The 14,994-nt window shown below is 57.6% G+C and overlaps 1 protein-coding gene across 2 annotated transcripts in view; it reads left to right on the forward strand.

Moving 5' to 3' along the window:
* The window catches only part of KCNT1 (potassium sodium-activated channel subfamily T member 1), a 50,491-nt gene extending 38,137 nt beyond the window's left edge, over nucleotides 1–12,354 (forward strand). Inside the window, exons 9-32 of one of the 2 annotated variants that reach the window (XM_065737378.1) lie at nucleotides 72–155; nucleotides 362–456; nucleotides 895–1,075; nucleotides 1,207–1,371; nucleotides 1,594–1,730; nucleotides 1,894–1,957; nucleotides 2,038–2,146; nucleotides 2,382–2,490; nucleotides 3,087–3,236; nucleotides 3,344–3,582; nucleotides 4,407–4,623; nucleotides 4,736–4,841; nucleotides 4,918–5,090; nucleotides 5,238–5,309; nucleotides 5,604–5,738; nucleotides 6,035–6,146; nucleotides 6,668–6,769; nucleotides 6,840–6,923; nucleotides 7,272–7,400; nucleotides 7,630–7,650; nucleotides 8,210–8,513; nucleotides 9,707–9,769; nucleotides 11,656–11,740; nucleotides 11,842–12,354. In XM_065737378.1, the coding sequence (XP_065593450.1) occupies nucleotides 72–155; nucleotides 362–456; nucleotides 895–1,075; nucleotides 1,207–1,371; nucleotides 1,594–1,730; nucleotides 1,894–1,957; nucleotides 2,038–2,146; nucleotides 2,382–2,490; nucleotides 3,087–3,236; nucleotides 3,344–3,582; nucleotides 4,407–4,623; nucleotides 4,736–4,841; nucleotides 4,918–5,090; nucleotides 5,238–5,309; nucleotides 5,604–5,738; nucleotides 6,035–6,146; nucleotides 6,668–6,769; nucleotides 6,840–6,923; nucleotides 7,272–7,400; nucleotides 7,630–7,650; nucleotides 8,210–8,513; nucleotides 9,707–9,769; nucleotides 11,656–11,740; nucleotides 11,842–11,962 (3,057 nt within the window). In that variant the 3' untranslated portion in view covers nucleotides 11,963–12,354. The remainder of the gene's footprint in view (nucleotides 1–71; nucleotides 156–361; nucleotides 457–894; nucleotides 1,076–1,206; nucleotides 1,372–1,593; nucleotides 1,731–1,893; nucleotides 1,958–2,037; nucleotides 2,147–2,381; nucleotides 2,491–3,086; nucleotides 3,237–3,343; nucleotides 3,583–4,406; nucleotides 4,624–4,735; nucleotides 4,842–4,917; nucleotides 5,091–5,237; nucleotides 5,310–5,603; nucleotides 5,739–6,034; nucleotides 6,147–6,667; nucleotides 6,770–6,839; nucleotides 6,924–7,271; nucleotides 7,401–7,629; nucleotides 7,651–8,209; nucleotides 8,514–9,706; nucleotides 9,770–11,655; nucleotides 11,741–11,841) is intronic. The other variant, XM_065737380.1, reaches the window with a different exon arrangement.
* Nucleotides 12,355–14,994: the final 2,640 nt, after the last annotated feature.

The following is a 14,994-nucleotide window of genomic DNA, read 5'->3' on the forward strand; positions in this document are numbered from 1 at the left end:
ATCTGGCCAAGTGGTTCTTGTTGGTCTGAGTCCTTTGCAAGTCAGCCCGTGGGCAACTCTTTCTTTCGTAGATATTTTGGCCTCCTCTGCGGAATTTGTTCATCCCTGTCTTTCTGAACTGCTGGCTCGCCAAGTACGCCCTGGAGAACATGATAGTAAGTGACCAGACGTGTCCCCATGGGCATACCATGTCCTCCACCAACAAAGCGTGCCTGAGCCCTGGCAGGGAGTGAAGTCCCAGCCCCCGGGGAGCAGATTGCCAGCAGTGTGTCAGGCACTGCGATGAAGCCTGTGGGGCTGGAGCTCGGCCAGGCTGTGGGTCAGGCACAGCCCCCCTCATGGAGCCCCTGTCCTCCCCCAGAACGACCTGCACCGTGCCATCCAGCGGACCCAGTCTGCCATGTTCAACCAGGTGCTCATCCTCATCTGCACCCTCCTGTGTCTCGTCTTCACGGGGTGAGTGCTGCACCTTGTGCCACCCGACCGCCTCTCTGCCACCACACATCCCAACAGCTTCATTAAGAGGTTCACAGGTCCCCTGCCATTTAATTAATGGCCCTTCACCCCATGCATTGAGAACAGCATCTTCCAGAGTGCAGCCCTGCTTCGCACTGAGCTCTGAAGCGGTTTTTCTGATTGGTCAGACTTTGGTGCAAATAAATACCAAGTAAATCACCAAGAGGACAGGAAATTAAGCTTTTGGGCTCACGAGCCTTTGTCAATAAAGGCAATCTTCTCAGATGAGTGGTGAATGCAATTTCTGGGCTCGGCAGGGCTCCTCACCCCAGCACCTCCCGCCTGCTGCAGCTCTAGACGCATTGCTTAGGCACTCATGCTTGGCATAATGGCTTTGGAGCTGTGAAAACTCATGTGTCCCTTTGCTTCTCCCCGCAGCACCTGCGGCATCCAACATTTGGAAAGAGCAGGGGAGAAGCTTTCCCTCTTCAAGTCCTTTTACTTCTGCATCGTCACCTTTTCCACCGTGGGCTATGGGGATGTGACACCGAAGATCTGGCCTTCCCAGCTCCTCGTTGTCATCATGATCTGCGTCGCGCTGGTCGTGCTGCCGCTGCAGGTGAGAGCGTGGCCATGGGAGGAGGCAGAGCCTGTGCTGGGCACAGCGTTGTGCCCATTTATCTGGCACCCAGTGATGGCACTGGGGGAGTTCCTCAGTGCTGGGACACCAGCTGTGCTTTCTGCTTGCAGTTTGAGGAACTCGTCTACCTGTGGATGGAGCGGCAGAAGTCGGGGGGCAACTACAGCCGGCACCGCGCCCAGACGGAGAAGCACGTGGTGCTGTGCGTCAGCTCGCTCAAGATCGACCTCCTCATGGACTTCCTCAATGAGTTCTACGCCCACCCACGCCTGCAGGTGAGGGCCAGCTGCATGTCCATGCATGCTCCTTCAAAACTTGACCCTCAACACTCGTCCTTCAATGCCTGTCCTTGCTGGGCATGGCTGCGTCGCACCACCTGCTTGACCCACCCCATTTTTGTGTCCAGGATGTGGCAAGAACCTCGATGGATTTCTCTACCCGTAAGGATGCCCATGGGGCTGCCTGCCTGCCGAGTGACACGAGCCTCTCTCTTCCAGGACTACTACGTGGTGATCCTCTGCCCCACGGAGATGGACATCCAGGTGCGGCGGGTGCTGCAGATCCCTCTGTGGTCGCAGCGGGTGATCTACCTGCAGGGCTCCGCGCTGAAGGACCAGGACCTCATGAGAGCCAAGTGAGCATTGGGGTGGGGGTGGCAGGCGGACATGGGGAGGGTCTTCCTGCAGCCACCCCACTGTGCTGTGCGTGTCCTCATTGCTGTCACTGGAAGGGTGACGATGGCCACCCTGTCCCCTCTGGGAGCTGGGTGTAGCATGGGCGCTGCTCTCTGCTTTTAGGATGGACAATGGGGAAGCCTGCTTCATTCTCAGCAGCCGGAATGAGGTGGACCGTACAGCGGCGGTGAGCAGCTCCTCCCAGGCATGGAAGTGTTGGGGGAAATGAGCTCTCAGAAGGCAGCGCGTGCTTTCCTCTTTTGTTAGGACCACCAGACCATCCTGAGAGCCTGGGCTGTGAAAGATTTTGCCCCAAACTGCCCTCTCTATGTGCAGATCCTAAAGCCAGAAAACAAGTTTCACGTCAAGTTTGCTGGTGAGTCCCCAGGGCTCCCCTCTCCACCTGGCCCTGGGTACCAAAAGTACCAAGGGGTGCTTCTGGGGCTCTGTGAGGGAGGGGTGGGTCCCCATCCCATCTCATCCCATCTTCAGGGCCACCACTGCTGGTGATCTGGGGGCATTGCGTGCTGCTTGGGTTGGCCATCCCAAAATCCCCAGGCGATGCAAGCAGAGGCATGAGGCACCACAACAGCTGCTCTGTTTCCATGCAGATCACGTCGTCTGTGAAGAGGAGTGCAAGTATGCCATGCTGGCTCTCAACTGTGTCTGCCCTGCCACCTCCACGCTCATCACGCTGCTGGTGCATACCTCCCGTGGGCAGTGAGTGCTGGGGAGCACAGCCATTCTCCTGGGGGCCCTGTCCCCATAGAATGCCCATCCCCAATTAGAGCCCTGGGTCTTCTCCTGCTAAGCAGGGTCGGGAGCACTGCAGTGTCCCCGGGTGGGTTTGTGCAGTTGGCCTTGCTGGAGGGCAGCAGTACTGCTTCTCATTTTTACTGAGCGGATCCTGTGGGCAGAAAGCAGAATGCGCAGGCTGTGCAGAGCCAGAGCCTGCAGGGCTGTGGGTTTACATGGAGCACAGCTGGGAGCAGCTCAGTGCAGTGCTGGAGTGGGCTTTTTGCACCTTGGCGAAGCCAGAAATTACTGAATTTTGGGTAACACGAAATCAGAGGGTTACAAAACTATCCCAGAGCGCGTCTCGCTGAGTGCTCGGAGCTGTTTGCCAACATTGGCTCTCAACTCTGCCTCCGCAGCTCCACCGGGAGCCCTCATTAAATACAAATGCAATTAGAATCAGAAATCCGAAGGAGCTCAGCCCCCACCTGCTGCACCGACAGCTCATCTCACAGCACCCTGAGTGTTCTGCGGGGCCACGCTGGCTGCAGCCCCATCCCCGCACGCTGCTGTCATTGCAGGGAGGGCCAGGAGTCCCCAGAGCAGTGGCAGAGGATGTACGGGCGCTGCTCAGGCAATGAGGTCTACCACATCCGCATGGGTGACAGCAAGTTCTTCATGGAATACGAGGGGAAGAGCTTCACCTACGCCGCCTTCCACGCACACAAAAAGTGAGGGCCGGGGGCACGGGGCTGGGGCCAGCACTTGGAGAACCTCGTGCAGGGAGGAGAGCTGAGGGAGGCTTTGCTCCAACTCCTGCACTGTGCTCCCACCACAGGTACGGAGTCTGCCTGATCGGCATCCGCAGGGAGGAGAACAAGAGCATCCTGCTGAACCCCGGCCCGCGGCACATCATGGCCGCGTCCGACACCTGCTTCTACATCAACATCACCAAGGAGGAGAACTCCGCCTTCATCTTCAAGCAGGAGGAGAAGCAGAAGAAGAAGGGCTTTGCAGGCAGGGGGAGCTACGATGGCCCCTCCCGCCTGCCCGTGCACAGCATCATCGCCAGCATGGGTGAGTCCAGGGGGCTCCTGCACCAATCACACCTGCATCCCTGCTCCTCGCGTCCTGGCTGCTCTCAGCAATCCCAAACACCGTCATTAGAGCTCGTGATGTCCGCTATCATGAACGATATTTGTCTGCAGAAATCCCTCAAGCCCTGTCTGAAAGGATAAATGCTGTTGGCTGCATCTTAAATCATGTTTATGATTCCCAACCTGACGAGCAGCGTGATCTGCTCTGCAGCGAGCGGTGCATTTTCTGAAATGAAAAATGCCATGAGTCATTACTTCCAGCCTGCATCTGGGGAGACCAAGTTCTGGGGTTGTCTGGGGAGGCTGTGCTGCGATGGCAGATTGTATTTTAGGCAAATAATTTATGCATGTATATTCACGAGCGCCAATTTGCATGATTATCCCACAGCAAGCCACAGAGCACTTTGCTGAGTAGAGCTCATCAATGTTCTCGTCACGTGGCTTGCTCACAGAGGGACCTTTTGCAAAAAGCAGGACAAGAAGAGAAATGGTGTGAGCAGGTTCAGCAGGTGCAGCTCCACGGCTGCAGGAATGCACCCAGCTCCCGTGCTTTGCTCACTGTGGAGCTCACAGCTTTCATAGCTGTGCAAAAATAACGGGTGAAGATTCAGATGAGAGCTTCAGCTTGGGTTTCCAACTGGGAGCAAAAACTCAATGGTCAACACTCTGTAAATATGTTTGGATTTTAGAAGGTGCTGTTGGATGGGGTCCCAGCCGGAGCTCAGCAGTGCCACGCTCTGCCAGCCCTGCTCCCTTCCCCTCCTTATAGAGCGCTGTGCTTCCCCCCCCCCCCACCGCGTCCAGGTACAGTGGCCATGGACCTGCAGAACACTGAGTGCCGCCCCACCAACAGCAGCAAGCTGGCGCTGCCGGCAGAGAACGGCTCCGGCAACCGCCGGCCCAGCATCGCACCCGTGCTCGAGCTGGCTGACTCCTCGTCCCTGCTGCCCTGCGACCTGCTCAGCGACCAGTCGGAGGATGAGATGACACAGTCAGATGAGGAGGGCTCCGCGGTGCTGGAGTGAGTTGCACGGGTTTGGTCACTGAGGAGACACGACCCCTTGCAGGTGATGGGGCTGTTGCAGATGGCTCTCCCCGTGTCCTCACAGCTCTGGGATTTCTCTCTGCTGCAGGTACGTGAAGGGCTACCCACCCAACTCCCCTTACATCGGCAGCTCGCCAACCCTATGCCATCTCTTGCCTGAGAAAGCCCCGTTCTGCTGCCTGCGGCTGGACAAGGTGAGCAGCACGCTGCCCAGGGCCGTGCTGGGGGGATGGGGCCCTGCCACAGGTCCCAGCTGCCTCCCTCCTGCAGGGCTGCAAGCACAACAGCTTTGAAGACGCCAAGGCCTACGGCTTTAAGAACAAGTTGATCATCGTGTCGGCGGAGACGGCGGGCAACGGGCTGTATAACTTCATCGTCCCGCTGCGTGCCTACTATCGGTCTCGCAAAGAGCTGAACCCAATTGTGTTGCTTCTGGACAACAAGCAAGTACTTCTCCTCAATGTTTCCTCTTGCACCAAGCCCTTCCCTGTGTTACCATGGGCGTCACACACTGCGTGGGGAAGGGGCTGCAGCATCACCTTGCTTGGTGGGTGTCCGAACTGTGTTGCTTTCTGTTGCTCTTCTTGCAGACCAGAGCACCACTTTCTGGAAGCCATCTGTTGTTTCCCCATGGTTTACTACATGGAAGGCACCATTGACAAGTAGGTGTTCCCGTCCGTGGCTGTTGTTAATTCTAGTGTTGTCTAGACATGTTGCATTCACCCCAATCTGCAGCCCCACAACCTTCCCCTGCCATGGGGAGTCAAGGGCTGGCCGTGGCTGACCCCGCTGTTGGCCTCTCACCTTGCTGAGCCCATCTGGGAGTTGGGTGTTGGTGCTGGGCTGGTGGCCAGGAGCAGCTGGGCTGGCTGCAGCGCTGTGCGTCGCAGCGTGCTGCTTCCCCGTGTCGTTTCCAAGGGCTGACCCCTGCGCTCTTCTCTTTGGGAACTGCCCAGCCTGGACAGCCTGCTGCAGTGTGGCATCATCTACGCCGACAACCTGGTGGTCGTGGATAAGGAGAGCACCATGAGCGCTGAGGAGGACTACATGGCAGATGCAAAGACGATAGTCAACGTCCAGACCATGTTCAGGTGAGGAGGGCCAGCCGTCCCCTCCCATCCTGTTCCCACCCACCCTGTTTCCTTCTATCCTGTTCCCTCCCATCCTGTCCCATCCCATCCCTTCTCCGGGTGCTGCCTCAGCTGCAAGTGGGCCCCAGAAGCCATAGTTGCCGTGGGCTGGCTGCTCTCTCGAGGATGACACCTGGGTTCTGCTATTTCTGATCTCGGATGGGCACGGGGGAGCATTTTGTGCTCATCAAGCTTTAAATGCAGGGATCTCTCCCTTCCCAGGTGGCTGCCAAACAACGTCTCTCTTCCCATTGCAGGCTCTTTCCCAGCCTCAGCATCATCACAGAGCTGACCCATCCCTCCAACATGAGGTTCATGCAGTTCAGAGCAAAGGACAGCTACTCCTTAGCCCTTTCCAAGTTAGAGAAGGTAAGAGAAAACTTTGCTTTCTGAGAATTCAGTGCTGGGAGTCAATAAACCCGAGTTCTTTCTGGTCCTGTGCTCCTCCATGCGCTACACTGTGCATCCATCCAACATAACCTGCTGCAAAAAAAATACGTAGGTGGGTGATTTTGGGGCTGTCTGCCTCCTCCTACGTGTTTATGTGTTTCTTGGAGGCTGGAGGTTGTGCTGCTTTGCCTGCTGCTCTGTTGGGAGTATGGCAGTGAGTGAACGGGTGCAGGGATGCTCCGAGCAGGGGATGGCTGGGCTCAGTGCTGAGCCTGCAGCAGTGTCACTGTGCTGAGGTCTCCTGACAAGGGCAAACATCCTCAAGGCAGTGAGGCACGTGGAAGCACCACATCCAGCCTGTAGCAAAATAAAGCAATGATATCTCCCACGTTTCCACGGAGAGAGAAAAATACACTCTTTCACCACGAAACCCTCTTTTTCCCTGCCTCTCAACTGCTGCCCTCCCTTCAAGGCTGCTTGGTTTGTCCTTCCTCTTCCAGAAAGAGCGTGAGAACGGCTCCAACCTGGCCTTCATGTTCCGCCTGCCCTTCGCTGCAGGGAGGGTCTTCAGCATCAGCATGCTGGACACGCTGCTCTACCAGGTGGGGGAGGCAGCAGGGGCACAGCTGCCCACCTTCACACACCCGGGTTGACCTTTCCTCCCTCCCGCAGTCGTTTGTGAAGGACTACATGATCACCATCACCCGGCTGCTGCTGGGCCTTGACACCACGCCGGGTTCTGGCTACCTCTGCGCGGTAGGTGCTGCTGCTGGGCGCAGGGCACACGCATGGGGGATGTAAGGCTCCTCTGAGGGAGGGAAAATGGAGCAGAATGGGGCAGAACATTGCTCCCCGCATCATACGTGGGCATTCTCAGCACTGCCTGGAGCCCTAATGGTATAGAATTGCAGAGTTGGAGGAGACCCTTAAGGTCATCAAGCACAGTTTTTGGCCAGCACTGCCTCGTCCACCACTCAGCCGTATCCCTCAGTGCTACGCCCGCACATCCTGCTCCCTGTCTGTGGTGCTGGCCTTGCTCTGGGGTTGGCATCGATGCATTTGGACGCTGTTCTGGTGCTGGAGGCAGTTGCTGTTCCTCCCCAGATGAAGATCACAGAGGACGACCTGTGGATCCGGACCTACGGGCGCCTCTTCCAGAAGCTGTGCTCCTCCAGCGCTGAAATCCCCATCGGCATTTACCGGACGGAGTCGCACATGTTCGCCACCTCCGAGGCAAGGAGCAGTGCGTGTGGGAAGGGGCTGCGGCATCCCCATCCCGACCCACACCCCGGGGGAGGTCCTGTCTTTGTGTGAGCGTGGTGCAAACGCTCAGCCCTCAAACAGCAGTGCTGGCAGGCAGCGCAGCACTGCCCAGCTGTTGAGTTACCGGGGGATGCAGCACAGCAGGGATGCTCGTTTCCTGGCTGACCGTTTTTTCCCCGTTTTCTTCCCCCAAATGCAGCCCCATGACATCAGAGCACAGGTGAGTACAGCTTGCATCCAGACCCCGTTCTGCTGCTGACCCCGCAGTGCACATGTGGGGCGGTGTCAGGGATGGTTTTCCTCGGGAGAGATGTCCCCCACAGCACCAGCAAACAGCCAGAAGGTGTAATGACCGGGAGAGGGAGCAGGATCTGGGCTCTGCTGTGAATACCTTCAGTTTTCAGCTTTGTGGATGCAGCTGCAGGGCACCGAAAGCTGATGTTTAGTTAGAAGCGATCCCCGTTCATCCTTCGGGGTGCTTTAATCCCCGTTGTTAATAAATCAGCACTTACCAGTGGAGCTCCCTAGAGCAGAGGTGCAGCAGCAGAACTGCTGCGAGGTGTCAGCGAGGAAGGTGAGGGCAGGAGGGAGTGGAATGGTGCTGACGGAGGCACGGTGCCCTCTGCACCCCATGGCTGGTGGCATTCCAGGGCCCCCGTCCCACGGCTGCTGCCCAGGTGCTTTAGCAGCACGGGGACACTGGCTCAGAGGTGGGACCCCGTCCCAGAGCAGCTCCCGTTAGGTGGCCCCGCGGTCCCCGTCACCGGCCGGGCTTCCAGTCACAGATCTCCATCAACGTGGAGGACTGCGAGGACACGAAGGATGTGAAGGAGCACTGGGGCATCAAGACGGGCCACCACAGGAACTCGTGCTCCAGCGACCAGTCCGAGCACCCGCTGCTGCGGCGCAAGAGCATGCAGTGGGCACGCCGGCTGAGCAGGAAGGGCAACAAGCACTCCGGCAAGACAGCCGAGTGGATCAGCCAGCAGCGGCTCAGCCTGTACCGCCGCTCCGAGCGGCAGGAGCTGTCCGAGCTTGTCAAGAACCGCATGAAGCACCTGGGCTTGCCCACCACCGGGTACGGTAAGTGACGTGCGGTCGTGCTTCCCTGCGGCGAGGCGGCCCCGTGGGCTCCGCAGGTAAATCCGCATCCGTCGTGCCCGAGCCCTGCAGGTGCTGCTGGAGCCGTCTCTGGATGCTGCACAGCGTGCATCGCTCCCAGGGTGGCTGCAGTGGGCTCTGTGCCTCCAGGAGCTGTGCCCGCAGTGCAGCGTGAGCGCACAGAACCACCGAATCATAGAGTGAAAGAACTGGGGTTGGAAGAGACCTCAGAGATCATCTAGCTCCAACCCCTTGCCATGGGCAGGGTTGCCAACCTCTAAAGCAGGCTGCCTAGGGCCACAGGTTGGCTCCGTTTGGGGCCACCTCATCCAAACCCTGGTGCCGTGCAGGGCTGGTGCTGTGATGCAGGAGCATCCCGTGGGGCTGGGCCGGCTTGTGTGTGTCACTGTGCTTCGTGCTGACCCTGCCCCTTTCTGGTGGGGTCCACAGCCCCGCGCCGGTGCCGGAGTCTGTGTGCCCACCCCCACTCCGTGGTTACGGTGAAGTCCTTTGCCCATGGCTTTCTCGGTTCGTTTCGTCTTTCTGCCCTGTGAGCCATCCCGTGCTGCCTCCTGTCTACTCCATGGCCCCTTCCATTGCCACAGCCGGGCCCTGAGCACCGAGCCCAGCCGGGGTTTGATGCCCACAGAGAGTGGGGGAAAAGGAAACGTGGATAAATGCAGGGAAACAGAGGACACGCAGGCGTGCTGGGGGCATGCAGCAGCCACTCCATGGAGGGGAAGGTGGGGACAGCATTGCTGGATCCAGCTGCGTGCCTGGCACTGCTGCCTGCGGGCGATGCAGCACCGAGATGAAGCTCTTCGTCGCTGCTCCCCTCCTCCCAAAAGTTTCCGTGGCTCATTCTGGGGGACGCAGTTCTCTTTGCTCTGTCTCACTCTGCTGATGGCAGTCGGTGCTGCAGTGATGCTACAGCCGGGCTGCCTGCTGCAGCTCTGGGGCTCTGGCCACGATGTGCACGGGCACCTGGGCACGGCCGGCATCGGTGTGCTTGGTGGTCAGAAGGACACTCGCTCTGCCTGCTCTCCTTGCCTTTATCTTTTGCTCCTTTATTGCTGAAGTGCAGCAGCTCGTCTCTAATATTTGCCGAATCATGGCTTGCTGACCTCTCTCTCTCTCTCTGTTTATGTCTGTGCCTTTCCGTGTATGTTCTGTAGAGGATGTAGCAAATTTAACAGCCAGTGATGTGATGAATCGGGTAAACCTGGGATATTTGCAAGGTAATGCTCACTCCCTGGGAGTCACACGTGCCTCACGGCGTGCAGCGTACAACAAGATCATGCCAGCTGAGCCCAATCCACACCCTTGCCAGTTTTCACCTTAGATACTCCGATCCTTTCACACTCCTTTGTTGGGTGGAGCTGGAAAACAAAAGGCACTGCACTGCAGCTGCAGGGCTCCCTGACGTCAGGAGAGAACAAGGCAGGGACCCTTTGGACCTGGTGCGAGGAAATCACATCCCTCAGCTGTTACTGGTAGCGACCTCCTTGCATTGCTCTGCAGGTTGACTTGGGCCTGCAAAGCCAGGAGCTTTTCAAGGAGGGGGTTTCTGTCTGCTGCTGCTGAGCAAAGCAGTGCGGGAGGGCATCGTTTGCAGCTTCGTCCCGGGTTGGTTTGGGGTGCAGACCTGCGTGTCCCTGCAGTCACCCCCAGACCCTGGGGAGAGCCTTGGGGTGAAGGGACACAGCACCCGGTGCTCAGCACACAGCTTCACGCAGAGGGGCTCAGGAGAGCCCAGGGGCAGCCGTGGTCCTGCTGGGCTGTGGTTCAGGCTTTGCCAGCCCATGCTTAAGGTGAAAAGTCGGCATTTTCCTACCAACCGTGTCCATCCTCAGAGCCCCAGCCCAGCTGTGGCTCATGGAAGCCCCACGCAGTGTATTGGCAGCAGTTGCTGGGGCTGCACAGAGCTCAGGGATGGTGCTCCCCATCTTGGGATGTGTTCTGGCACAGCTGGGAGCCGCCCCACCGGTGCCCTTCTGCGGTGTGAGCTTTGGATCCCCTCCCCCCAAAATTATCCGGGGGTACCAGTGGGGACAAGATGATGGCAATACACGTGGCGGGTTCAGCAGTGCTGCATGGGGGGGTCAGGAAAAGGTGCTTCCATGGTGCAGGAGAACCTGTGCGCCCCAGGAACCCCCCCCCCCCCCCCCCCCCCCACCCCCTCCATTATGGCACATCCCATGCATCCCAGGCTCTGTGTGCGTCCCTGCACTGCCACCCCAATCCCCACCACGCTGCAGGGCTGAGCACCAGGACGGCTGGGAGCTGTCAGGCTGGGAAGCAGCAAAAAACAGAGGGGCAGGAACAAGGTGGGGGGTTGCACGCAGTGCTCGGTGCACAGCCCTGCAATGAGCCCGCGTCCGTCTGTCCCCTGCCGTCCAGTCCTGTCCATCACATGCCCTTGCTGTGCTCCCGCTGCTGCTTGTTCCCAGCACCTGCTCCCCCCCACCATGATCTTGTTTGGCAGCGAGGGGCCCCGCGTGTCCCGATGCTCGGTTTGGCATCACCGCAGCTCCGCGGTTCAGAGCCGTTCCCGAGCGGTGCCGGGGGCTCTGGGATGCGGCAGTGATGTCCTGGGGCAGAAGGGCGCGGTGCCTCGGCCATGTGCTGCTCGGTGCTCTTAGATGCAACAAGGGAAGAAGGTGGCAAAGCGTGGTCACGGCCCTGGGGGGGAGGTGGGGGGCGGTTTGGATGCCCTGACCCGGAGCTCGGGGTCGTTGTGCTGTACTTAATGCAGCAAGACTAACGTGTTTCATTTTTTGTGCTCGAACAAGGTAAGACATCTTTTTTCTTACTTCTTTTGGGGGAGGGGGGGTTGATTTTTGGAGTGAAAAGTCTGCGCCTCTCCGATCTGTGCCAGAGCTGGGCTCAGCTGCGGGGCTGCGGGAGGAGGCGGTGCTCTCATGGCCATGCAGAGGGGCCTGGTGCTGTCCTCAGGGACCAGCTGTGACCCTACAGAGCCTGATGCTTGGGGATGCTGCAGCAGGGCTGCCAGGGCGCCCACTGGGGTGTCTGTTGGCGTGGCTATTGGCTCATCCATCCCTCAGGGTGTCCATCAGGGCACTCCGCCAGCCCTGCCCACCGTTCCCCTTCTCTCCTCCGCCAGATGAGATGAATGACCACCAGAACACTTTGTCCTACGTCCTGATCAACCCACCCCCAGACACACGGCTGGAGCTGAACGACATCGTGTATGTGTCACCCCCTCCTCCCCACGCACACTCCCAGTCCCCACGCACTGGATTCCCACACGGGACACGGCATGCTCCACACCCTGCTTTGTGCCCCGCAGGTACCTGATCCGCTCCGACCCGCTGGCACACGTGGCCAACGACGGGCACAGCCGCAAGAGCAGCTGCAGCAACAAGCTGGGCCCCTGCAACCCTGAGACACGGGATGAGACCCAGCTCTGAGCACACCTCGGTGCCGTGGGGATGAGAGCGATGGCACAGCGGGGCAGGCGGACGTCCAGAGGCACCACGTGGGAGTTTTTAACTTTTTATACCAATACCGCAACTAGTGAACTAGTGAGAAAGTCCTCGTTGGTGCTGGTGGTGAGAGCGGAGCTACAGCTCGGCCTGTTTGAGCAGGAGAGCGTGTTCAGAACTGTCCCCAAATGATGCAGGACATTTGCATTGGATGGGGGCATTGCTGGGCCAAGGGTAGCTGCCCTGTGCTCGTCCTGCTCCTCTTTGCTGGGTGTCCGGGATGGATAGCCCAAATTTGGCTCTTTCACCCCAATGCTCTCTTTGCTTGTTGGCTTGTCCTGCCAGGGGGGGAGGGCTGCATGGAGACAATGGAGAAGAAGGGGAGCAGAGCAGCCATCGCAGCACCCATCTGCAGATCCCGAAACACACCAAAAAGACAACAAAGTGCCCCAAAGCCATGTGGCACTGCTCTTCTTGCACACGTCCTGGCTCTGGGGATGTGATGCTGGCACCCACCAGGGCTCAGTGGCAAAGGCACCACGTGCAGGGCCGTGTCCCACCGGCCCCGTGCGGCCTTGTCCTGGATGAACCCCCTGTACTGCAGTTGGATGTGCAGAGCTGCAGCCCAGCAGCACAACGGCCGTGGAGACCTTTCTATAGCAGAAACACCAGATGTATTTTTCCATCTATTTTTGCACACTTTGCAATGTCGACGCGTAAAGGTTTTTTGGTTTTGTTCTTTTTTTTTTTTCCTTTGACTGCCAAGTGAATAACCAAGTTGTTAACTTCTTTATATACTTCTACATCCATATACTAAAACTTAAATGTGATTTTTTTTTTTAATGAGAACCCTGTAAAGCACAATGTGGCCGTGCCCTCCCAGCATCGCTGCCAGGATGGGGTTCTGCCATTCCCCACTGCCACCCCTTCTCTGTGACAATAAATGTCGTTTACAAAAACCTGCTTAAAATTGCAGCACTCCACGAAGGCGTTGAGCTCTGTGCTGCATGAAAGGGGAGGAAAACCCACCCAGTGCTCTGCAGGATGGCAGTCGGACCGGGCCTGGGCCGGGCTTTGCTTTTAATTCCTTTGGTTTCTGCTGCTTTGCAGCCCAGTGTCGCCATCTGGCACTCAGCAGGCGGTGCAGGTGGAAATACCAACCCCCCCACCCGACCCCTCTGCTGCACTGAGCCATGGGCACGACCGAACCATCGCCGATGCTCTTTCTGATATCGTTTGTTTGGCTTTGAATGAGACATTCTTATTTTTTAAATCTCGTGTTTTATTTATTTCCATTTTGAAGTTGTTGTGCCAAAATCAAAGTAGTACCCGTGGGATAAACAGGGGGAGCAGCTGAAGCACAAAGCCAGCGGGGTTGAGCTGTCTGACCCCGAAGTGCTCTGTCCCTCAGTGCACACACAACCAAACCCAGAGCTGAAGGTTTTCCATCCTGTTAACCCTTAAAGGAGGAGGGGAACCAAGGCAGCACTGTCCACCCCAGGGCAGGAGCTGAGGTTTGGACTCAGCGATCCTTCTGGACCCTTTCCAACTCGGGCCATTCCACCCTCATCCCCTTTCTGACCATTCACAAGGGGACATTTTAATCCCTTTCCCTGCGGCCATCAGCTCTGTGTGCCTGGGGGCAGCCCATTCCAAAAGCATCCCTCACCCTCACTGCGTCCCTGTTTGTTCAGTGTACAGACGTGTGTATTTAAGAAGGAAAAGCTACACGTGTATAAATGGGACACGTTTTTTGCAAACGTTATTTCTATGGTGTAAATTTATAGCCTACATTCTAACAGGATGTTTAAAGAGGAGATAAACACTGTAGATATTTACCTGTGATCAGTGCAAGCTGAAGAAGAAACGCTGAGTTTTTCTAACTCCTCAGACCCAGTTACAACACCAATGTAAAAACAAGAGTATTTTATTTTTGTAACGGCCCTGGCACCACTGCTCCATCTGTAAGAAGTGCTCCTGCTCAGCGAGGGCTGTGAGCAGAGGAGGGATGTGCTGCACCGACTGCTTCACCCCCACGGCTGCAGCACCCCCTGTGCACAGCAGTATTGATTTCAGGTCTCTCTCTCATTTGTTTCTGGGTTTTTTTTCCCATTTGAGGCACTCCCCCATCGTTGAGGGGTCCGGGTTTCCCAGCATCGTGTGCTCCACATCACTAATGCTCCATTCTCTGACCACGGACCACATCCCCCCCCCCCCCACGCACTGCAGCAGTGCTGAGTGCTCACACACGTGTCAGCACACGTCTCCCTCCTGCTCCCCGTTTTTACCCATCCATCTGAACACAGCCTGTTCACTTTGGACGGACGACCTGCTCTCCAGGTCAGCTCTGCCTGGGTGCCATCAGCCACGGCCAATTGAAATCACACCTTTCCCTGTGCGAGGCCTCGTTCTGGGACACGTCCTCTTGAGGTGCACTGTACAGAGCCGAGCGGAGATGTTTTTTGTACAATTACTGTGAAGATGCTTCACATTTCTGTCAAGAGAAATCAAAATAAAAGAGCTGCATGCAGCAACAACGGAGCGCTGTCTGCCTGCTGGCTGCGGGGTGCCGGGGTTGGCTCTAAGTGGGAGCACTGAGCTACTGTCAGCTCCAAGTAGAGCTGGAGAAACTGCCTTCCACGTCAGCTTCACGTCGCACTGCACAGCCCATGCTGACAGCGAGGGCTGTGGGCTGACACTGCTCCCCGTGCTGGGTGTGGGCTCAGGCAGACTGCTCCCCGCTGCCCCGCGCTGCGCCCAGGACTGTGCTGCAAATTCGGTTTAAAGCCGTCCCCTCAGAGGCACAGACAGATTCTGGGGGGTTTCTGTGCTTCAAACCCTCCCCTCCAGGAACTCACTGGAATTCAAATGTCAATTCGTTGTGTTTTTAAGCGGCTCTGCTGGGGGTGGTGGTCTGAGAGCTTTCCCTGTGCATCCTTACTGAGCAAATCCAAAGGGAAATCCAAAGGGAATTCCACATGGACTGAAAGCAGCACAGCATTCAGGTGAGCAGTGCT

Source organism: Cyrtonyx montezumae, unplaced genomic scaffold, assembly GCF_038088225.1.
Source record: "Cyrtonyx montezumae isolate F1298 unplaced genomic scaffold, pur_monq_1.0 scaffold_20, whole genome shotgun sequence".
In the NCBI taxonomy this organism is placed as follows: domain Eukaryota; kingdom Metazoa; phylum Chordata; class Aves; order Galliformes; family Odontophoridae; genus Cyrtonyx; species Cyrtonyx montezumae.